This window comes from Paramormyrops kingsleyae, chromosome 16, assembly GCF_048594095.1.
Source record: "Paramormyrops kingsleyae isolate MSU_618 chromosome 16, PKINGS_0.4, whole genome shotgun sequence".
Lineage (NCBI taxonomy): Eukaryota > Metazoa > Chordata > Actinopteri > Osteoglossiformes > Mormyridae > Paramormyrops > Paramormyrops kingsleyae.
Window position 1 is genome coordinate 29,842,787 of NC_132812.1, and position 25,201 is coordinate 29,867,987.

General features: G+C 45.3%; 1 protein-coding gene across 10 annotated transcripts in view; it reads right to left on the reverse strand.

Annotated features, from left to right (window-relative positions):
• LOC111856276 (peripheral plasma membrane protein CASK) overlaps positions 1 to 25,201 on the reverse strand; it is an 89,972-nt gene that overhangs the window by 30,767 nt on the left and 34,004 nt on the right. For all 10 annotated transcript variants that reach the window (XM_023836094.2, XM_023836099.2, XM_023836098.2 and 7 more), the window contains exons 2-5: positions 20,332 to 20,444; positions 6,124 to 6,229; positions 4,201 to 4,278; positions 3,196 to 3,268 (exon numbers count right to left, since the gene is read on the reverse strand). In XM_023836094.2, the coding sequence (XP_023691862.1) occupies positions 3,196 to 3,268; positions 4,201 to 4,278; positions 6,124 to 6,229; positions 20,332 to 20,444 (370 nt within the window). The remainder of the gene's footprint in view (positions 1 to 3,195; positions 3,269 to 4,200; positions 4,279 to 6,123; positions 6,230 to 20,331; positions 20,445 to 25,201) is intronic.

A 25,201-nucleotide genomic window follows, 5' to 3' on the forward strand; every position in this document is an offset into this window, starting at 1 on the left:
GGCCAGTCTGCAGGTAAAATTTCCATTAGCAGTTCACAGGTCTCACGTCTCTCTGCATTAAACATAACACCTCATCAAAATAACTGCCTTCATTTCAGCGTCTGATATCTTAATGTTTGCTCATACAAAGGACGCTGTGGTCTGACTCTGGAATAGTGGAAGCTCCAGAATTAGAAGCCATTATTTAATATAAATGAGGCCTTTTTTGGGAAATAGTTATGAAACCATAATTAGTGGCTTTAGAGGTAAATCATTACTGAGCTAAGGGGTAACTTTTCCAGCACATAGAGGAATTTGTTACTTTAAGATGCTTCAGAGATTTGTCCGCTGAAGTAATTTCAATTTCCTAATTATAAGCATTTATAGAGCTGAATACTGTAACGGGCAGAATTTTTGCATGAACCCTGCAGCCACAGGGTCCTGCCTGAGACTAGAACTGGAAACCTTCTGGTCAGAACCATGATGATGCCCGGCCCGAGTTAGGGTTCCAGTTACTAACGTCAGAGAAGATCCGAGGTGTCACATCCCAATCTAGCGCTTTTCTAAGGATATACATTAAATCTGATTAATAATAAAGCAAACGATTAGCAGCACGGAGCAGTTACAGTTTAAGAAAAAAAATTACAACACTTCCTGTCTTACATCCTCAGGAGACTTTACCAACAGAGTTTGCTTAAAGTAACTAGAAAAATAAATATGATTTGAGTTTAAATGGAAGTGTAACATCCCTACTTCAGGATTTCCACCTTTTGACCAAGAAGTCAAAACAAACAAAATAAACACTACTGAGAAAAAACAGAGAAATGGTTATTGGGGAAGCTGGTACCTTTATGGGCTGTCTGGCCTCCTATTAGAATAGCCCTTGCTTGCATTTTAAATGCAGGGTTTTTTTTTTGCACCGAGGTCCATGACAGCTTGACGGCAGAAAGCGACAGTTTTAAAGTATATACTGCCAGGATATCAAGCTGACAAGCTGTGGTGGGGAATTCACTCATCAAACATCTCAGAAATAAAACACTGCTGTGGTTATTCCAGGATCCTTAATCCATGCAGATGGGGTTGGTTAGTGATTTGAATAACCGCATAAGCTCAGCCACACTCCTTACATTTATGTGGGGCAGTTTCACTCCAGCAGACCCTGCAACAAGATTATTAATGGAAAATACCATGTGCTATACTGCATACTATACAGAGTACTGTAAAAACACCCAGAAACACTGCTTGTACTTACTCAGCATCTTATATTCTGCCAAAACAGATATTTTACCATGTTTATATTTCATTGCTCAGATTACGTATTGATTGAAAGCAATGTAGCAATTCTGACTCACTTATAAAGCCGGACAGTTCACCGAACCCAGGTTAAGCATCTTACTTAGAGACAGACTGTCTCCTGCAAATCTCAGCCATGTGTTAGGCACTGTGCTGCTTGCTGTAACAGGACTGCCTGTCCATATGACAAGCTGGCTGAGAAAGTGCTCGAACCCGCAGCCAGCACATCCTCTGATTTAATTAGCGAGAGAAAAGTGGTGAAATGATGAGCCAAACCGGAAGAGGAAGAAATTACTACTTAATGCTCTACTAACCCACACTCACAGTACACACCATTTCAGACTGAAACCAGTTCCTGAGAAGTTAGATGTCCCATGAAATTCTTCTTGACTTCCTTTATATTTTCCTTAGGTGTTTCAGCCTATAGATTGTTCTGAGTGTCATTTTTTGGTGCAGAATAGTCATATTTACACAATGCATACATGTGCAATAAAACAGCAAGTCATGCAACACAATACATTACGATGTAAAACGATATCACGCACATATTTCTGCAAATAAGATAAGAAAAACATGAGATGATATAAAGTCATGCCCCAGTGCATTCAAACGTGCCAAGATTCAGGGCTGAGATGCAGCAGAAGATAAGACTGCAGGCAGGAGGTCACCCCACAGTTAAACGACACTCCTTGAAGCATACTGGATATTTCCAGTGTGTGATTTAATTGCTGTGGTAAAACCCTCACCAGATAAAAACAGGACATAAAACACAGAACTCAGAAACATTTAAAAAATGCTGGGCATGTGAAGCTAACGCACAAAAATCACAGACCAGCGCAAAAACCTTACGCTGTTTTATATAAATGCAAATAAGCAAATTTCATTTGTACATTTCACCCTTTTCTGTGACATACAAAGAAATCCACGTTAAAAACGGAAAATATATTTCTGTTGTGTAAAAACAGCACACTTTGGAGCAATACCTTTAAAATGGGACTCACTTTTAGAACAAAATTTGAATGGGACAAAGCATTTTCTTTTGAAATGTTACAAAACGACCATTTGTTTTTCTATGGAGGCTATACAGCTTATATCAGTGATGACACTAGATCCTGTGAACTTCAACAGATCAATAAGGGAGTGACTGCACAGCATATGCTGTGATAACTACACAGACACAAAACAAATACTTCACAGTAAACACAGAACCTGTCATTTAAGCTGTTAATCTACCTCCCCTATACTGATGAAAGCATTTTTCACTCAGAAAACTAGGAGGTACCCAAAGAGGTAAGCAAATGCAGGTTTAGAGAATATCCACAGCCATGACAAATACACTAGATGCCCAAAATGCGGGCACCTCTAACTGGCTAATTAAGCGACACAGAAGCGTAATAAAACGTAAAGCCCTGCAATCTTGAGCAACAAACACTGGCCGCAGTTTGGGTGTTCATGCAGAGAAGGTGAGTGATTTTCTGTGTGTCCCCAACACAGGACACCATCTTTCCAACAAGTGAGTTCTCAACATATCTGCCCTGCTAGAATGGCACTGGTCAACCGCAAGTGAAGTGATTGTGAAGTGGAAACATCTGGAAGCAAGTTCAGTTGCGAAGTGGTCGGCCACACAAGCTCATAGGAAGGGACCCGACCACCTGACATCAATACCAAGCTTGAATGGCAGCAACTCTACCAGCAATCGTCCAACGTTTAATGGAAAACCTTAGTTAGGTTGTATTACACTTGGGGGGGCGGGGGGGGTTGTTTCCTTGTGTACCTGCAGGTTGAGAGCAGGCAGTAAGCATGAGCACCTGCGCTAAACACACACACAAGAGCATTAATGGTGACACAGAGGGCCGCCGTCTGGGAAACACCCCACGAGCACTGCTCCTCTGTTACCATGACAACCGTGCGATAAGGTCCTACCTTTACGTCCCGGTGAATGACGTTGTTGTCGTGGCAGTAGCGCAGTGCTTCCAAAATTTGCCGCATGTAGTGACTAAAAGAGAGGAGGGGGGGGGGGGAGGGAAATTGTCAAAACCGAGGTCTAGGTGCTTCAGCGGGCTCTTAACGTGCACACAAAGCGGCCCGACCCGACCCGACCGCCCGCCCGCGTCAGCGGCCCCCGCTTTGGTGTGGGTACCATCATAACAGCACTTCAGCAGGGGCACCGACATTAAATGGACTGAGAAATTCCCATCAGCAGTCTATAAAGCAGCTGGGCAAGAAGAGGAGGGAAAAAAAAGGTATGAAAGCCAGCTCTGACTGGCCAAGACCGAGTCTCCCAGCATCACAGCAGAAAACTCACACTGACCAGTCATGAAAGTGAAGAGAAGTCAGCGTTTCCCAATCCGGCCCTTGGGGACACACAGACGGCCCCGTTTTTGTGGACCGTCTGGCAGGGAGCTCAGAGAGAGCAAAAACATGGACCTGGCCGAGGACCGGGTTGGGAAGCGGCGCTCCAAGTGAATCATACACTCAGGCACATTCTTAGCATCGCTGGAGGGCTAATCAGCCCATTTGAACAGAACATTCCTCATCCCTAAACATACTGATATTCGCGTTCAGCACCGTTTGTTTGTGTTAAACACCAGGCAATGAAAGACACAAACAGGGACAGGTACACGCCTACAGACAGCGATGGCGAGAGATTCAAAATGGAAGGAAATTCTAAAGAAAATTGATCAGCCGGGCGATTTCCAATAAAGCATCTCGCGTCTCCCTCACCTCTGTCAAGCAGCCAGCCAACACAGCGGACACCTGAGCTCGGCTCGTATCGGTGCTCAGTGACAACAACCCTTCTTACATGACGAGCATGATCATGTATCACTAGACTGGCAATATTATGGGATGCGTGGGCCCTTTCAGTTTCTATTTATCTTTATTGGTTTTCCTTTGCTCACTCAGAGCAGGGCAGCAGAGATGCCTCACCTGGCAACAGCTTCGCTGTAGACGAATCCGGCGTCGGCCCTCTTTACGATCTCAAAACACAGGTCAGCCCCGTCCATGCTGTGGGGGGGGGGGGGGGGAGGAAGGGCGGGGCAGCAAGTGGGCGGAGAGGAGGGTAACATTACAGGCTGGTGTCTGATAATTACAGCAGCAGAGAAATAATGACTGGATACATTAGGCTGTCAGAAACACAAAGAGCAGAACATTAGTATCTTATTTTACAAGCAGTCTAACGATGATGAGGACATTTCTTTAAAGCAAAGCGTACCTCTTGGTGATGCTCTACTAAGAGCACCAGAACCAGCATTGTCATTGTAATTTGTTTTATTAAATGATAATTAAACAGAGCTGAATATACCAGACCCTCAGCTAAACTCCAACCTTGCAGAATTAAAATCTCAGTACCTTTTAACCATGTTCAGTCATAGGGGATTTTCTCTGAAACAGGAATCGCGTTTTGTTTTATGCATCGATTAAGTGAAAACCATCACTAGAGTCGTTCCAAGCATAGGGACAGGGACATGCAGCAAGATAAACTCCAGACACAAACTACTATGACAATTAAATTTACCCGAGTGCTGTCCTTCACATCCACTGGTGAGCACTGAAGGACTTTCAAAGCGGAACACGTTTTTCGAAAGGTTCACTTTGCATTTAAATGACAGCTGAAGCAAGAGTAAAAGATTCACCAGCTCTGTCTGTCTCAGTTGTGGAGCAGAAGAGACAATTAGCAGGGATGGAAGCCGGTCTTTCTATCCACACAAGGACCCGCTTCTTTAACTGCTCCCTGCTCAGGTCTTTAAAATCTCTTGGCAGACAGACAGGGAGTAAATCCCCATCAGAACAGCAGGGAAATTCGGCGGATCAACAATCACTAGCTTACCAAAGCCTCAGCAAATTGGGACTCATAACAGTTCCCATTCACCAAAGATGAAAACGATTGTTCACATAGTGAGATAATCACACATTTAAGTCTGGGTCTTTAAAGGAGCAGAGATCAGGACTCTGGGCTGCAGCTGAGGAGACATCTCGGGAAGTGGAAGAGGCTTAACGGGCACAGAACGCCCAGGTGCATCTGCAGTCGGACAGCATCACATCATACAGAACTGCAAGGCCAATGTCTGACAATTAGTGAATATAATCCCAAAAGGTGATTTTAGTGGCATGTTTCGCACTGACTGTGCTACCGTGTGACTGCATTGGGCCCAATCAGTTTAGCTGCTTCTCGTCAAGGCCGGCCTGGAATCCCCCCCCCCCCCCCGCCACCATTGCATCCCCAGGCACCAGTGAGACCACATCACCTCTCCCCACCCCCGACTGCCTTAGCTCTATGCCTTACAGCGATGTTCCCCTCCGCAGGGGGTCATTTCATGAGAGCCCTTAGTGTGCTCCCTCCCACTCGGAATCACGTATTCTTCTACAGCCTAATGACTCGCACCTTCTACTCTGTCTCTTCCTCAGCTTCTCTATGATAAGCCAGGACAACTAAACAGCAGGATGCTGCAAACCTGCCCAATCGGACGCTCAAGTTCAATCCCTACAATTTCAGTCTCTTCTCAGTTCTCTCACCAAACTTAGTTTCTACTGGGGGGTCGTGACCCATCAAAAAAAAAACACAACAACTTCATTTGAGAGCATCGGCCAGAGATCAAAGAGAAGAGCTGTGATCCTCACATCACGCAGAAAAGAAAAGAGACGTAATGAGGAGAATCCCGATCCTGCTACAGTCCTGACTGCTAGCATGAGCCTGTGCTTTACTTTGTTTGCCCTGACCAGAGAGACGCGACTCCCCAGAAGGTCGCTTCGAAACACGGGTAGGCCGGGCACCGCACGCTTACAACCCGCAAGGCCAACAGACCAAGGAGGGGAAAGACACACCACCAAAGATTACGGGGAGATACTTACAACTCGAAGACCATGTACAGCATCCCATCCGAGCTGTAGGTCTCCAGCAGCTCGACGATGTGGGGATGCTTCAGCATGTGACAGATGCTGGCTTCTCTCTTGAGATCTAAGATGAGGAGGTAACAGAGACAGGGGGGTCAGAACATAATATAGCAGGACATTTGGAAACCGTACTTCAACATTAGCCCAGCCTAGCCCTCCATCCATCCATCCAGCCCTCCATCCATCCATCCAGCCCTCCATCCATCCATCCAGCCCTCCATCCATCCATCCAGCCCTCCATCCATCCATCCATCCAGCCCTCCACAGTGTCTCAGTAAGCCTGCTCAATATCCCAGGCAGCAAAGGGCAAAAGAAGGGGTGAACCCTGGACAGTATTCTAGCCCATTGCAGGGTACCAAAGCATGCACATGGGCACTATGGTACCAAAGCATGCACATGGGCACTATGGAAAATTTACAGAAGGGGGAGAAAAGGTTCCCCTTCACAGTGTTCTCCAGTCTAACCCTAAAGACACTGAGACGAAAAGCACCGAACGGCAGATGACATACAATGTGGCTGCCCAGCATTTAAGCCAAAAAAGAAAAACTGGAAACCTGTAATTGTGGAGGATGTGCTGCATATGGTTGCCATAGATACTCCAAGAAGCATGTGTTTGACTGAATGTGTTGGGCTGAAGCGGCACAATGGTATGAGGCCTCGCGGGATCCAGGCTGGCGAAAGGATGATTAGATCTACGGCTTCCACAGCAGACCCAATATAAGGCTGGCCCGGTTCCCACACTGAGCTCACGCCATGACGACAATAACGCACACAGTCTGTTTAGCCCAACAAAAACCCTACGCCGTGGATCTACATCGCACTGTTTAAACTTCGAAAGTTGAATTTTAACAATGAACTATGGTTTGGTGAACAGCTGGGCAGTTTGCCAGGCTGACAGATCAACCTTCGGAGTAACATTTTGGACACTTGAGAAACGGCACAAATTAATATTAAGCAAAAACAGTGATTATGATGCTTCTCAATAACCATATCAATCTGTTAAACTAAGGACATAACAAAAAGAATCTAAAAACTAGCAAAGAGAAAAATGGCTCCATTCTGTGCAAGAAGCCCAAAATAGGTAGAAAAAGATGATAAAAATCATGAGAGGATGACTAAGAGTCAAAGGGTCACCAGTGACAGGTGCAGCATCCCACAAAAACAGAGGCAAAAAGCTGGTCTGCACTCGTGCATGGAAACTGCGAATCGTCCTGCCCAGAATCTGAAAGGTCATAAAGGCTTTCGTGGTCCACGCACAATAAAAACAGCAACAAAACACTCAAAAACACAATGCAAATGAGGTGTGAAAATCAAACTCTCAGTTCCTGACAGACTATATTAAAAGAGCTCCCCAAATTACATGCAACACTGCATAAGTACCGGTGCCATGGTGTTAGAAACTGAACAGACGGCATTTAGAGATGGGGGGGGGGGGACTGTTTGCAGAATTTCTAATAATAGTGGACTGATAAATGTATTGTATTCCAGCGATATGGAACTGGCATTCTGGGTAGACCAGGTATCGCACATCTAAATGGCAGATCGCAGACTAATTCGTAGCAGCTTGCAAATGCTGGCTGTGTTGCTGAGGCGGCCCCTGCAGCACGCTGCCTGACAGTTACACCCCCTGCTACACAGAACCCAGAAGCCTGACGTCAGTGTTATGCAAAAACAGACCACTAGGGGAAGCACCGCAGTAAGCTGGATTACTTGGACTGCAGCCAGACAGCACAAGGAGGGAAACCATATGTTGGCTAGTATTTTAAACAATACACAAGAATGTATATTATACACTGATGAACTGAATCTTTAATTTAGAACCTGATTGACTATAGCAAAGAGACAATATTACTAAAGAGCAATTCTGAGGTGTGTTCATGCGGTTTCCTCACACAGTGAGTGACCTGCACTGGCCCAGAGGTACCTCTGCTTGTTTCAGTGTGTGTCCCCCCCCCCTGACCTCCATTCAGTATCTGTGACCTAGTTGGCAGAGGTACAGCGGATGTTGAGATCAGCGGAAATACTTTGGACTCAGCTCATGACAAAGATGACCGACTGCTGCAGAGAGGGCGGCACGCGCGTGATATTTCTGAGAGACCGTGTAGGCAGGGGAGTCTTAGCTAAACCGGAGTCCAGTACAAAAGGCTCACAACACAGGAGTGAAAAAATAAAAAATACTAAGGCTCCACGATATCACATCGCGATTATATGGTCAAGCGCAATAACCACCGGGGCTTTAGATAACGGCCAAAACATTTGTTGGACGCTGACTTTTCAGTACTATACATACATTTACTTATGCCCACAATATGATAAGCAGATTAGTAATGTGCCTATAATATTAATGAGAGGCATATTGTGATGCCCAAAAGTTAGAAATCCCCTATGAATTCGGCATAGCATAATGTTTGTGTCGGACTAACCCTAACCCTAACCCTAACCCTAACCGCCCCACCGCCATGTCTTAAACTCGTTTACCCACATCACCTTTTTCAAAAGATGATGTGGCTGCTGAGCTGTCCCTTTCTTCACCACCGCTTCAGTGCTTGTCACTGCCATGATTTACCAAAATAGCAGCATGTGGCGTTTGCTCTGCCAGCCAAATGTAATAAATAAGGATACAGCAAAGTTATACAGATGACTAAGTTATGGGGTCACAATGCACCTCTCAATATTTTAGGGTTATCTGTGAAAAGCTGGCTTCCCAACTATTTTTTACACCCATGAACAAAAGCCCTGGTGATTATTGCACGTGTATCGCAATTTGATATCCTGCAGCCAAAATATTAAATAACCAAATTAAAAAGTGACCACGAGTAAGACACAAGAAGTTTTCTTATATTTATGCACACAGCATAAATGTGCTGTGTGACACCACATGATTGGGTGACCATGAACATGCACACAGCAAAGTGTGACACCACATGATTGGGTGACCATGAACATGCACCAGCAAATCGCTTGGATTACACTGCAGGAGGGGCCCTGGTACAAAAGAGGAACTTCACTTAAATTTCCCTGTTAGCAATGAATGAAAACCTTGACAGCGGCCTTGACAGTAACCACGTAGAACAGAAACACATTATTACCTTTACAGAACAATAACATGTTGGTTCAGGAACTACTGATGGTAAATTGATGGCCAAGATTAATACCAGTAAGATTTATAGGCTCTCAAGCAACACTTAAGACCGTTGCTTCTAACAGGAGATACCAATTCATATCCATTCTGCAGCATGGAAATAGGCCCGTGGCACACATGAACAGAGCCACCATCGGAAAAGTCACTAAAGCCAATAACCTTGGCTTCATCTACATAGAGTGGGTGACACACGTGCATTGTGCTGGTCTTGACTGGAGGAGGTGGTTGTGTGCATATTTTAAAGCGGATTGCAGTTAAGTCAAGCATTAGGCTACAGGTTGTACACAATTATACGCAAAGTGTTGCCCCTAAAATGACGATAGTGACCTGAAGCAAGATGGAAGCTTAAGAATGGGGAAGCAAAGGGCGATGATGTCACAGAGCTGAGTAGGCGATGATGTCACAGAGCTGAGTAGGCGATGATGTCACAGAGCTGAAGACAAACAGGTAACAGACGATAGTATAGGGCAGTCCAAAGAAATGGACGCGATCCACAGAAAACAGAGGACAAAACTGTAAATTCACAAATTCCAGCTCATCTCAGAGCTAATGAATCTAACATGAGGAAACAATCTTCATAGCTAATAATGAAGTGGGATGAAGAGATCTGCAGGATATGAAACACGTGCCTATCCTCCAGTAATCAAAACATGTTTCCCCCTTGATATTTAAAACAAAAACAGCTCATTTCTGTTATACTAAACAAAGACACAAAATAAGCCAAACAAGTGCAGCACAAAGAGCTGCTCTGGAGAAGTGACTATGGGACAGGGCTGGGACTTGGGGCAGTCAGCAATCTGTGCGTATGCTGTAACATGCGGAATTCCCGCAAAAAAGCAGGAGAATGCTGCCAACTGTCATTAACACTTAATCACTGTTGTGGGTTCTCTCAAATATTAATAAAAAAAAAAAATAAAGTGAAACTTCAAAGGCTTGAAGTCCGATTTCAGTCATCAGCCACAGTGCACATAACTGGGTAATCTCTTGTTTCAAAGCATCACAGTAGCCAAACCATCAAGGATGGCATCCTTGGGAACCGCCAGACGGTCCGTGTTTTTTTCTCTCTCCCGGCTCCCACAAAAATGTGGACTGGGCTGAAACACTGACTTAGGCTGTGCAATCACTTAACGCATCGCAGGCTGGCCTTCCACTACCGTGCATGCATGCTCTCTCTCCATCCATCTTCCAGGCTAATACAGAAGAGTAATTTATGGGGTGCATATCCAACATACTTTACAGTCCTCCTACTGGCATACTGTCCAGTATAAATAACCCTATTTATTGTAATAGCATGACCCATGTTTCTGACTATTGCAGTTTTACGGTGCCAAATGATTAGACAGAGTGCTGGAAATACCTTGGGATGGACTAAAAGTAAAGTTTCACCCCTGAATATGCACTCACTGTCAATTTGATATACATCCACAGCCGGCATCTGACCTGGACCTCAAATAAGAAATGTGGACAGCCATCATCATCTACATCAACAAGGAGCAGCCGGTTTCTGACCTGGACCTCAAATAAGAGATGTGGACAGCCATCATCATCCACATCAACAAGGAGCAGCCGGTTTCTGTGGACTGGCAAACGGGATGGTACTGGGACAGACATCACACAGCTTCTCTTTCTGCAACGGCTAACATGTGTTTGGTTTCGTTTTGGTCTCTTACCATCCTAAGAGCTGGTGCCAGATCTGGAGCTTTATAAATCGAGAGACAAAATAACCCTAAAGGCTAGTAGCAGTAGGGCTTGGAGAGCAGAGTGATCCTCTGCTCTGAACGGCTCGAGACGACTGACTGCAGGCACCATGATGAAGCATCACAGCTCACAAGAGGCAACAAAGCATTCATCTTTTATCCTCCTATCAAAAGTTTGATAATGGGTGTTGGGACTCAAACCCCAAGACATCATCATGCCGCCTCTCATCTGTTGATTTTGGAGCGACTAAATGAATCTGACAAAAGAAATAACATTCACTATTTAACAATTTTGATACAAATATTAAACGGGTTTGCTTATACTGTATTACAAGTCTTTATATATCAAATTACTAGCGAAATTTACATTTTCTGCGTACAGACTAATAACTTTGAGACCAGACCCAATCCTAGGATTCCCTAGAGTGCGAGACGAGATGCGACGCTTATATTTCATAAGACACTGACACATGCACAACAGCAACATAAGGCAGCACTTATGGAAACAAATGCACAGAAAGAGTTTGCCATCTGGAAATACCCAAGTGATCAGGGGGAGAATCCATCCCATGTCACACAGATGGACCAGAATTAAACAGCAATCCTGAACCTGTCAAGTTTACATGCAGACTGATCTTGACGGTTTGCCAAAATTTGTCTAGAGACCAAGGTTCCACCCTTTCTGACCCACTCAGCTTCAAATGACAACACCTGTCATTTTTGTTGCGGCGTCTTGGTACGAGGACAAATTACTTCTTTCGATTATCCATTTTAGCAAGCGCTCTCATCAGAAAGCATCTAGGATATACAGATAACCCAATGCTCTGGTAGTGAACGGGGTCAACCAATCAGAAAGAGTGAGTAAGAGAAAGAGTAACAGATTAGTGATGACAGTATATATAAACCAGGAACCCAAGAGTTTGCAAAACCTCTGCACTTTCACAAACAGCGGCCCACAGAGAGCAGCCCCGTGCCAAGGTGCCTATCTGCCACTATACCCTTGAGACCTCCCAGCATTTCAGCCATGGCAACGCCAAGGTCAGCTAACCCTGCGGCGGTAAAACCATGGTAACACTGGGGCCAGCAACCCCACCAGCGCAAGCTTTTGTGTAACCATGGACGGCACTCCTCAGACTCCCCACCCCTGTACGCACAGCCCGCCCAGGATCTGCTATGGATCACATGTGATGGTGGGCAAACACCATCTCAGTCTTACTCACACCTCACGCAGGAAAGGAGATGCACACCCTAGGTGCAGAAAAACTCCATCAGTCAAGCACTGCTTCACTGCTACGGTCACCTGTCAAAGCGACGTCAGCTTACTGCAGAGGAGAGCAAGCGATGCTAATGTATCTGTCCTGTTTGGCTGACAAGTATGAGCACACATATACTCAACTCATGTAAGCACTCGATTATGACTGGATTAATCTGCTTATATACACAAAATAAAGTGTTTTCATAAAACGGGAGCCTTGGATGCTATTAAAATCAGGAGATACACTGAAATGGATGCTAGAAGAAATTACCTGCAGCAATATAATGAGCAAAATCCCTGAGATTCAACGAATATGTCTGATGCTGCCTGTAACAGTCACCCCGATGCTGGTATAGAAAGTTAATGAGAAAAGGGCAGAGGCCCCGGACATCCCAGAACGGCACTGGGCCCACACTGGTCAAAGCTGTAATGTTTAATCATTTCAAGTTCAGTCTGTGCATTTAGGAAGGTTCAGTGCTATATACCAGTGGAGTGAATAGCATGGACTGCTCTAGTGGTACATTAAAATTGGTCACTGAAGTGTTGCAATCTTTCTATTAAAGAGCTAAAATAGAACAAAGCGAAGACAGAGGAGTTCAGGTCTGTGTGGAAACTAAGAAGCTTTAGTACCACAGGTCCCATTTCACGTCCATTAAATTTGACAGCTCCGGTACAAAAACTCTGTCAGTGTCACAAGTGTCTTCGTTCCTGGTGAAATTCATACACACACCTTTGTCTCACAAATCACTGGGTAAAAAATGCTAAAACGAGACCTGAAACCTACTCAAACAAAATACCCATTTCCACCTTTGAAAGCCTTCCATACTTGACCGGAGAATAAAATTCTTGTATCCCAGAAACAGATACAATCTTCATACGAAGCTAGATGCAGAGCAACCGCCTAACCCCTCTAAGTAACTCAGTAATCAAAACATGCTTTTCCGGTGTTTGAAACACCATGTTTTTGTCGTCAATTCTGGCTTTTCAATCCCAAAATGGAAAACATGCATCTAGCGGACAGAAACGGAAAAGCTAGAGCACACAGCCCGTCAGGCATAAGCGCGTGCAGTCTTTGACAAGGATGCAGTCGGCACGTGAAATATGCAAATGTCTTATAAATCATATGCAAATCGGCCAGACGGGGGCCATTCCTTGGCATGGCCTGATTCCACTTGTCTTCCAAAGAAACATTCACGACTGACTGCTGTATTAACCACCACACCCCCTCACACACTTCAAACAGCAAATGGAAATAAGGTTCAGACACAATATCCACACCCCAGTCCTGACAGCAAAACTGGAAAACAGCTAAGCAAAGCAGTTTTCTTAACTCCCACAGTGAGGCGGGGGGGGGGGGACATGAGACACTGCAACAAAGCAGGTGTTCTTCAGAGTATTCAGCTCCCAGAACCCCAACTTCAAGCATTCCAGTAGACAGAACTTCCGAAAAGACTCTGCAAGCTCTGCTAAAGGATCCTGCTCTCGAGAGCTGCAAGAATCCAGGAGCCAACTGCCAAATTCTCTCCATCCAGCTGCTACGACAAACAGCCCTCATTATCGATAGCATCTTGGCTAGCAGACTATTTCCGCTGGCATGGCTGCGGATAAGCGATGAAACGTATGGGCCAGCTACCCATCTGTGCAGCATGGGACGGCCAAGGCACATCTGTGACAGGGACGGCGGCCATTCGAGAGACAAAAGCAGACACTGTCACCCATGCATGACATCTCATGGTCTCAACTGTGGCAAATCAGAAGGATTAAAAACATGTGAAACTGCTACCTTTGTTTAGTGAGCCAATCTTTATTAATGCAGATTTAAGTATTTAAAAAAAAATCTCATAATGTCAACTTATTGTTCTCCCACAATGGGTAATTCAGAAATCTTCCATCGACCCTTTTTAACCACCCCTTCTACAGTATATTTTTAGAAGGCTGACTTAGCTCTGTGGTACAGGAAGGCAGGCCTACTGAGCGAAGAGCTGCAGAGAACCGGCCTGCCATTTTGGTCCTTTTATATAGCAGTTCCCACGTCCAACCTGCTCTCTGTAATCAGACCAACAGGGCCCCCTTCCTCCTGGCACAGAACCCCTCCCTCTGATGGACAGAGGACCACAAGCTCCAGACAACTTAAAAATCTGAGGATGAAGAATTTCCACAGTCTGGAAAAGCTGTAGTCATCAGGTTTCAATTGAATTCCTCAGAATTGCAGAGAGAGAGCGAGCATCAGAATTAATCTCTTGAAACCAATATTAACTACCAACTGACTGGTGTTAATGTTACAGTAAATGTGGTAAATTACATGTCAATAGCTTCACTGAGCAAACACAGACACCCAGTAACGTATACATAAGGTTTATATAAGATAATATCAATTTGTGCTGCTGCAGAAAGAATAAGGCTAATTCAAATGCACTGGGTTACCTTGACTGCACATGATAGTATACCATAACATCTCAAATTAATAAAAAAAATGATTTATTAGAAATACCTTGAACTCAAACATGATTTATTATTCCCGACATCCAGAAGAGCTTAACCGCTCACTCCTAACGACTTCTGAATTTCACTGCTTTCTTGTGCCGATGACAATTTGGGTAGAGAAGGTTTTATAGAGGAATCAAAAAGGCACTTTTCCAGATCACTGACAGTTACACCACATTGACCAAACAAACAATTTCGTGTAGGAGGTTACATAACACAATAATGGGTACAGTCTGGGGAACGTTAAAGGAGCCGACAGTCTTTAACACCTCTGGCCGGCTAAGGAAAATCAGAACAAGAAAGGGAACACAAGAGTCAATGACTCGAGCAGCCAAGGCCGTAAATGGCGGACAAAGGGCAGGCCAGTTAAAGTGCGCTAAATTACAGTCCTCGCTACAGGCTAGCTGTAGCTAATTTATATCTAGCTGCATAGCTATCGAGTTAGTAAAACTAGTTCATTTCATTGATATTCATTTCATTCATGGCATAATAATTCCACGTTTGCTGATTATTGTTGTTGGCCCAGTCACAAGCTAAAAAAAACCCCAGAAAATTCAGCTTGGAAGCAGACTGCATAATGCTCAGGTGGCTGGTGGACTTTCGTTTAAAGCATAGCCTGCATCCAGTCTAAGGGCTTCTTTAGCTTTGGGCTGGGTTATGAGTGCAGGTCAAGGCCTACATAATCACTGTGAAGTTCAAAGAATGGGTGTTAAACTCACAGCGTGAGCCCTTTGTTGTCCAACCATCAAACCAAACGTCTCTGTGACAAAAGCCAGTCTATGCTGGTCAGCGCCAATGAGGAGTATAAGCCAGACCTAGATATGATTAGATTCACAGGCTGATGCTGGTTCTTAAGATAATAGCATCTATTTCTGGGTTTAGAAAAACAAGCTTCATGCTCTACAAGCTCGCAAATAAACTTCAGGGCTGCCAGGTTTGTGCGAGCAGCACACTTTCTAAGGTTTAGAAAAACATTTATCAGCGCACACAGGCAACCGTCCCTGCAGATAAACCCCGAATTCAATTATTTAATAAGAGATATTCTCCTCCCCTCCCCACCTTCGGCTGGTGTTGCAATGAATTACATCTCTCAGTAAGTGCTGGTGTTAATTTTGCACAGCATATTTCAAGCACTTAAGCAGCGAGAAATGATCAGTTCAAAGCCGGGCATTGTCTCAGGTTAGGCCGCCTCAGACTAAATCCATAATTTAACACATCGTTCATAAATCTCTGCAAACAGCAAATAAAATCTGGAGTTTAAATTATATGCCTAAATCTTCACATCTGTATATAAGCTATGCACTGAAAAAAGAAACTTCTACAGCGCTTTAACAGAGGAGTGGGTCAGTTTGGTTTCCCTGTGTTACTGGTTGACCATCTGATACTTCAGACTATGGGCTTCAAAGTAGACCCCTCCCCCCAAAGGGAAAACAAACTAGAGGTGGAGGTCCACCAAAATGTCCCATGTTGTGTTAACCACCATTTCGCTAATGTGTATTTATGTGGACCCAAGGTCACAGAAACCAGGTGGGAAATCCACATCACAACTCAGATTCTCTGTGATGTTCCAGATTTCCAAAACATGCATGTGTCTCTTCAGAAGAAGCTTCATCTCCGACTAGGGCTGGTAGTACTTCACCACATAGATTCCGGATGCTTCCATTTGCCATGCCGCACAAAGCTCTGCGTTGGAGCTCATGCTGCACACTACAGCCAGCACTGAGATGAGATTTAGGGAGCAGCAGTGTAACCTTCTTAAAAACACAGCTGTTTAAACACATTAATTTGGGGTGGGGGTGGGGGGGTTAACGAAGCAGATGGAGAATGTATCACTGAGGAAGTGAGGTAGTACTGGAATAGCATAAGACTGTTAATGAAGTATTAAGCGCTCCGCCCCACACTCCATACTGCCAGTGTCGGGTCAGAACCTGTCCGGAAACATGGGCCCACCCCCTCACCCCCCATTTTTTCTCCCCAATTTCCACAAAAGGAGCAGTTGGCAGCAGGTTGGGCATCTATGTTGGCATCATTTCAATGGAGTGGCATGATAAACAGAATGACTGAATTAAGTCACACAGAATCACTGTAAATCGACTCATCGAGCCCTCTGATGTGTGCGGGGCTGCGGCACGGTTCTGCTGACAGCTACTGGCGAGGAGCAGGAAAACGTTCTGGTCATTAGTACGGTGGCAAATAAACACTGGAATATGGCCCAGCAATGTCAGGAATATTTTCCGGCCAAGGTCCCGCCCCCTGAGCTTTAACGTATCAGTTAAAACTCGATTGCTGCTGCTATGTACATAAAAGAGCGGCTGGGGACGCACTTCCAGAGGGCCACACCCACGACGCACTTCCAGAGGGCCACACCCACGACGCACTTCCAGAGGGCCACACCCACGACGCACTTCCAGAGGGCCACACACACGACGCATTTCCAAAGGGCCACACCCACGACGGTCTCCACATTAGCGCTTCACTCATGCCACTGATTTTATACTGGCCAAGACCTACATAAAAAATACCCTTTTTATTTCTGTTGCATGTGCAAATACGTTAAACGACGCTATTACATTTACATCATCAGGCTGCTTCATATTTTCTAATTATTAAAAGTCAGGAAATCATTATTGCCAGTCCAGGGCACGAGTTCCACCCCATAGGGATAACACCCCCTGGGATCAAGGAAAATGATCAAATGATTCCAAAATCTGCTGGCTGTGGTCACAATAAGCTCCGGATCCATCGAGCTGCCCGGCAGGGTTGTCCAGGCTGCAGCTGAGAAAGGTTCCTGTTTCAGCCCCCACTAGGTTTTGACAGATCTCTTAAATATGTATGCCATGTTGGTACGAAAAAGGCAGAAGCGAAAAATCACATAAGGAAGTATTTTGTATCAGTTACAGGATTATCGGTACATTTCTCTAAATCGCAGGTCTGCCTGTGAGTCTGGCTGTCTGTGAGTCAGCGGGACACGGACTCGTGCAGAATGCGGCACGGTGAACGGGATCCAAAAGTTACAGATGGCACGTGGCTGGCAGCATGACGGGGCACCACTGGCCCCAGGCAACATGCCGCACATGCTCCTCCCCCAAGAAGCTACTGGGCAGGACTGCAGACTCGTCATGGCAACACGGATCTGGGGTGCGTCCCCAAAAGCTTCCGTTACGAACTTACATGGTTGTATCCGTTCAGTTGCATGGAAACTGCGAACACGTTTAGCAACTACGGTTTAGGGGAAACGCACACCTGCGCATCAGGCTCCTCTCTTTAAAAACACAAATGTGTCGTTTGAGGAACCCAAAAATAATGACTACACTCATGATCCCTCAAAGATAACAGACTGATGAGCAAGGGCCTGCAGAGTTTAACATTATGGTAGGAAACTGCTCTTACGTTGGCCTAAGGAGTCGACACACATGAAGACTGGAAGCTTCGAGCAATAAATGCTCCTAAAGTTGCACTTACTGTATGGTTCATGAATTGTTTTCTTGTATTCTTGCTTTGTTGTGTAGCTCCGGCTCCAGTACTGCTGACACTTGTACCTGGGCATCCACTGGAAGCTGTCTAGCTGTACCTGGGCATCCACTGGAAGCTGTCTAGCTGTACCTGGGCATCCACTGGAAGCTCTGTCTAGCTGTACCTGGGCATCCACTGGAAGCTCTGTCTAGCTGTACCTGGGCATCCACTGGAAGCTCTGTCTAGCTGTACCTGGGCATCCACTGGAAGCTGTCTAGCTGTACCTGGGCATCCACTGGAAGCTGTCTAGCTGCACTTGTGTCTAGCCGAGTCTTTGACAGCCATATGTTTACAATGTGATATTTACTTCAGTTGTACATCACTTTGGACAAAACTGTCTGCTAAATTAAAGTAAATGTAACAAACATCTGCAGGAAAACTGCCAGTAGTCTCACTGGTGGTGCAGGAGCTCTGAGTGAAGAATATTTATGTCCCATTGTGGTCAGGTAGGTGTTCATCTCACCTGCGAAACACTCAAACTCCAGGCTTAGGCTGTAATGTGGAAGCAGCCCTTGGACAAATGAGGTGTATTCTGCTGTGTAAGCCTGTCAGAAATACAGAGCAGCAAGGACAACTTGGTGGTAGAGCGACCACTGTTAGCTCGAGGTTTCACTGCAGATACTAGCAGTCGGTAGCCACTGAATGAAAAAATGCAGTGATTTGTCACCAAGTTTGAGTCACGCTTTGAAGGGATCAGTTCACATGGGGAGCACCTAATGCTACAAGTCTCTCTATGAGCCACAGCACTGGTACATCCTGGCAGAGACTGGGAGAGATGGCCACCAGTCAGGGTGAGAGAAGATACTGATGAGACCTACTGAAATATTTTGTTTGTGCACAGCCAAAAAGAATACTTGTTCTGGCACTGACCATTAAAAATGACTGGGATTCAAACAAAAATGAAGTTGGCATTCTTCTGGTGAGTTTTCTGATAATTATGATATTATCATTTGGCTTGTGCACACCAGGATACAAGTGTAATTGGCAGGACTGAGATTCCTGTCCTGAAAACTCAACTGCCAGGTTGAACGCACCCACCCATTTGACACCTACAGCACAGCATGCTCACAGACACGCTCACAGGCAGAGACACAGAGAGAGAGACACACACACACACACAGACAGGATCACACACCGACAGAGAGAGAGAGAGACACACACACACACACATGGACAGGATCACACACCGACAGAGAGAGAGAGACACACACACACACGGACAGGATCACACACCGACAGAGAGAGAGAGAGACACACACACACACACATGGACAGGATCACACACCGACAGACAGAGAGAGAGAGACACACACACACACGGACAGGATCACAAACCGACAGAGAGAGACACACACACACACACAGACAGGATCACACACCGACAGAGAGAGAGACACACACACACAGAGGATCACACACCGACAGAGAGAGAGACACACACACACAGGATCACACACCGACAGAGAGAGAGACACACACACACAGGATCACACACCGACAGAGAGAGAGACACACACACACACGGACAGGATCACACACCGACAGAGAGAGAGGATCACACACGGACAGGATCACACACCGACAGAGAGAGAGGATCACACACGGACAGGATCACACACTGACACAGAGAGAGACACACACACACAGACAGAATCACAAACCGACAGAGAGAGAGAGACATTGACAAGCAAACAGGCTCACACACCGACAGACACACACACACGGACAGGATCACACACCGACAGAGAGAGAGACACACACACACGGACAGGATCACACACCGACAGAGAGAGAGACACACACACACGGACAGGATCACACACCGACAGAGAGAGAGAGACACACGGACAGGATCACACACCGACAGAGAGAGAGACACACACGGACAGGATCACACACTGACAGAGAGAGAGAGACACACACACACATATATTACACACATACATATATAAAACACACACACACACATATATTACACACATACATATATAAAACACACACACACACACACACACCAAGCCTGTTGGAGAGACACGGAAGGGTCCCAGGTGACCAGTGCCCGCTGTGGCTCTTACCTTCGGTGCTCAGACCAGGGCTGGAGGTGAACTTCGCCACATCGACGATCTTCACGGCGAACTGCTGGCCAGTCTCTCTGTTGATGCATCGCCGCACCACGCTGAAGGGACCCCTGGAGGAAAACAAAAGCCAGAGTTACATCCTCTGCTAACCGTAGCGAGGGAGCAGGCGAGCGCACAGCAGCCACGTCCACAAGCTGCTCATTCTACACTGCTGTGTGTGAAGGACCTCTGAGGAAACATGAGGGTCCCCACAATGCCGCTACAGCTACGCTGCTGTGTGTGAAGGACCTCTGAGGAAACATGAGGGTCCCCACAATGCTGCTACAGCTACGCTGCTGTGTGTGAAGGACCGCTATGAGGAAACATGAGGGTCCCCACAATGCCGCCACAGCTACGCAGTTGTGTGTGAAGGACCTCTATGAGGAAACATGAGGGTCCCCACAATGCCGCTACAGCTACGCTGCCACTTTGTAAATGATGTGCCAGTGCTTTTAAAACTAATATTATTTAAAGCAGTCCTCGGAGGCCCCCAGACAGTCCACGTGTTTGCAGAAAGGAACTGGAATGGAGCAAAAGCGTGGTTCCCGATGACCAGGCTGAGAAATCATAATTAACCTACAGCTCAGATATCACCCGGCCCAGAAGATATGTGCAGGTTCTTACGCAGGGTAATAACAGCACAAAAAGGCAGGTGATAAGAGACAGATGTCCAACTTTACATCCAGCACAAACATTAACCATCAGTACCTGTTTTCTGCAATTGTGCTGGTACAACTAAAAATAAAACACTTCTGCTCCCAGGTTCAAGGTTCAAAACACAATGGTTTTCAAATTACACCGGAAAAAGTGCCACATGAACGGCAAGAATACCAGGAGCACGCCACCCATCTTCAGGGCTCATCAATGTCAACAGCACATAACTAATCACAGCACCTTTGCTAACAAAGAATGACACTGCCACAAGCTGGCTTCTGTTCTCACTCAGCGTTCCAAAAGGCTTAACAGTTCAGCTTGAGGACGGGAGTGTAGTCTAGAACCCCGTTCCAAAGTTAGTAACAGCACACCAAAAGTCTGGCATATTTTAGAGACACACCCATTTTCCTGCTCCACCCAGCACCTCCACTCGACATGACAAGCTGGCTGTTCCTGGGCATCCAGAGAGCCACCAAAGGAGCCCCACCCATCCGCCGCCCTCAAACACCATAGGAGGGTCGCATGTGATGCACCAAGCAAAGGCTGTCCTGCTCCAATTTGGTGCAACATTTCCATAAAGAGGAAATTTTATTTAGTGAGCGCTCTCAGCGATGGTTGCACAGCATCTAAAGAGCAGATCATGCTGAGGAGAACCTTAACAGCACCAGTTTGGGGAGATCACTTTGTACGTGGTATAAACAACACAAATTAACTAATGGTTCTATGTGCTCAGTTTCGTAGATAACAGTACTGATAGTAGTTGTTAGTTGATGGATGTCGGCATTGCTTCTGTTAGAAATCCAGACCAAGATTTTGTTTCAACCAACCAGTTGAGTACTCTGTGACTGTGACTCTTTATACCCGACTAGTTGGTTGAAACAAAATCTTGGTCTGGATTTGTACTCTCTGGACCTGTAATCTCCACCGCCGACTGTAACATTAACTTTACAGCACAGAGCAGCATAACGGCTTAACATTACATGAGAAAAATAATATAATGATAAAGAATATGTAATAAATAGCTGGATAATAAGCATGAAACTAACACTTGTTCTTATCCATGAATACTAGGGGCGTATCATGATCTCGCAATATTACAACATGACGCGATTTCTCGCGAAGGCGCTGCAAATCAGTTGCTGCAAGCATGTCAGCGTCATGACGAAATTACCATAGTAGATGCCCCAGTATGGCGTCACATCAAAGTCAAAATTCACATGCGTAAATATGCCACTTGTAAGCGCAAAAGTGAAACTTGCGAGCACAGGACGAAGAGCTGCGTGTGCGTTCCTCATAATCTCACCTTCCCTAATGTATTTTTCCCCTCCCAACGTCATGGTTGCACTTGCGCGCAAAGCGCATTTCCTCCGGCCACTCTCTGCGCTCGAGGGAAATTTCTGCGCTCACGTTCTGCAGGGGGGAGGTTCTGACAGTTTGGGGGCGGAGTCATGCCGTTTCTGAACGCTTTTGACGGATGAAGTATGGTTTATCTATAATTTCACCAATTCTCATTGCCCCCTTGCCTGTTTCCCCATCAATATAAAACAGATACAGTTACAGAATGCAGCGACACACGTTATTGGGATGCTGAGGCAGGCATTAGATTCGGCATCTCCATACACTACAGAAACGTTATCATGTGTTACGAGTTTCCATAGACCATACATAATCTCTACACCTCATCATACAACCACTTACGATGAGTATTACTACCGTAGTTGCAGCATTTTGTATCAAAGCTTTCAGTAGCTATGTGAACGTTGTGGGTTAGTTAAACTACTCTGTTCTATAGTACTTAAATCTGCAATGTAATGCCCCTTTGGGAATTGATTTACAAAAATATCACACACTGAGTTGTCTCCATGGTGTCAGGTATTATAAACTAGTTCCAGATAAAGAGTTTAGTGTAATGTTCTTAAACTAAATGGATAAAGTCAGTACTAAGTTAATCATTTAGACAGCATCATCATTAAGATGACTTGTTAAACTGATAACATAGGTGCAGCTCAGGTTCAGAGAGGCCATACGTTAACATGGGGGGGAACAGACCCCCCCCGGGGACAAGGCAGCAGACAGGCCAAAGAACAGAAGTGGTCATGAGGCAGGTCCAGCCAACCACGTCTGCTGCCTCAGGCAGGTCCAGCCAACCACGTCTGCTGCCTCAGGCAGGTCCAGCCAACCACGTCTGCTGCCTCAGGCAGGTCCAGCCAACCACGTCTGCTGCCTCAGGCAGGTCCAGCCAACCACGTCTGCTGCCTCAGGCAGGTCCAGCCAACCACGTCTGCTGCCTCAGGCAGGTCCAGCCAACCACGTCGCTGCCTCAGGCAGGTCCAGCCAACCACGTCTGCTGCCTCAGGCAGGTCCAGCCAACCACGTCGCTGCCTCAGGCAGGTCCAGCCAACCACGTCTGCTGCCTCAGGCAGGTCCAGCCAACCACGTCGCTGCCTCAGGCAGGTCCAGCCAACCACGTTGCTGCCTCAGGCAGGTCCAGCAGCAGACAGGACAAGAATATGTCCAGGTTTGAATTTCTTGAAAATTTAAAGCAATTAAGAAAAGTTGTTAATTCTTTCTTATAATTTTGAATAATATCCAAAGTAGGTCTGTTTATCATTTAACAAGTCATCTTAATAATGATGCTGTCTAAATGAAGGAAATGAAGGCCGAAGGAAATGCGCTTTGAGTGCGAGCGCAACCATGACATTGGGAGGAGAAAAATACTTTAGAGAAGGTGATATTATGATGAACGCACACGCAGCTCTTCGTCCTGTGCTCGTGGGTTTCACTTCTGCGCTCGCGAGTGGCATATTGACGCGTGTGAGTTTTGACTTTAATGTGACGTCATACCCCAGACACTTAAATCTTTTGTGTGGCGGCATTTTGGGTATCTGGCCGAAAATATAAACGGGGAAAGGGTGACAGACAAAACAAAAACCATCTGTAAGCACTGTAGGAAAATAATGCCGTACACAGCAGCTAACACTACTACTATGCAAAGCCATTTCCAGCACCATCATACCTCTTTACTTAAATCCACTGTTCCGGTGAAGAAAACATAAAAAAGTTTGTTTGTTAATTATATAGTTTTATTTCTATTCTATTTTATGTTCAATTGAGAAGTCAAATAGAAGAGAAGCCTGTCATTTGAGTTTGTGGTGAAATATTTTATGGTGCTAGATATTTATTCTGTTCTTTACTGCATATGGTGATGGTGATTATTTAAAATATTTCACCATACATCTGCATTAGTTAGCATTTTCTGTCTTTCAAATGAATCAAATAAAAGGCTGCTTTCCAGTAATGTATTTCCTCTTTGAAGTTTTCCTTATGTTAAAATATCGTCTCGTTCTCGTCAACCCAATATCGTGTCTCGTCTCGTATAGTATATCGTTGAGTATATCGTTACACCCCTAATGAATACACTGAAATATTCTGTCCATACCTTTTCCTCCTCAGCTTTTATACCAGGCCAGAAATAAAGGGTTCCACTTTACAATAAGGCTCCCCATATAAAGAGCTTATGAATGGCTTATAATCTGGTTATTAATTAGGTTGTAACACTTTTGAAATTAATAGACAATTTTAAACAAGTTATAACAGTTTTGTTTTTATTAATGAGTTACTACCATTTACAAGTGGCAAAAGGGAGCCTTATTGTAAATAAAGAAATTTCACCTCCATGCTTTTAGTCATTTTCCCTTGTTTCAGCATTAGCGATGGCATTTGAAAAACCAGGCAATAAGCTGTATCCTCATAAATGGCAGTAAGTGGCTCACAATCATTATGCTTCAGTGCGTATGGGTCAGTGTGTATCCGGTATTATCAGTTCTCTTTACATCGTTTGCTTTAAGTTTGTTTTATTTTGCTTTTAGATAATGTTATTTCACCTCACCATTTGCAGTGACTGAATACAATTGACATAATAAATAAGACTAAACATGCTTGAATTAACATGGTCAGAATACTCTGTAACCATGTCTGACGATGCACCAAGATGGCGGCGTGAGGCGATTGTACAACACATGTCACAGAAAAACCCTGACAAACATTGGCAGTGTGTCCAGCAGCCAAGTACCCACAGCCATTTCACCAGCGTCCTTCCAAAAGCAAGCAGCTCACAGCCCATGTTCTGTGAGTAGAGGGCTGTGAGCTGCTCCGCAGGTTTCTGAAATTAACA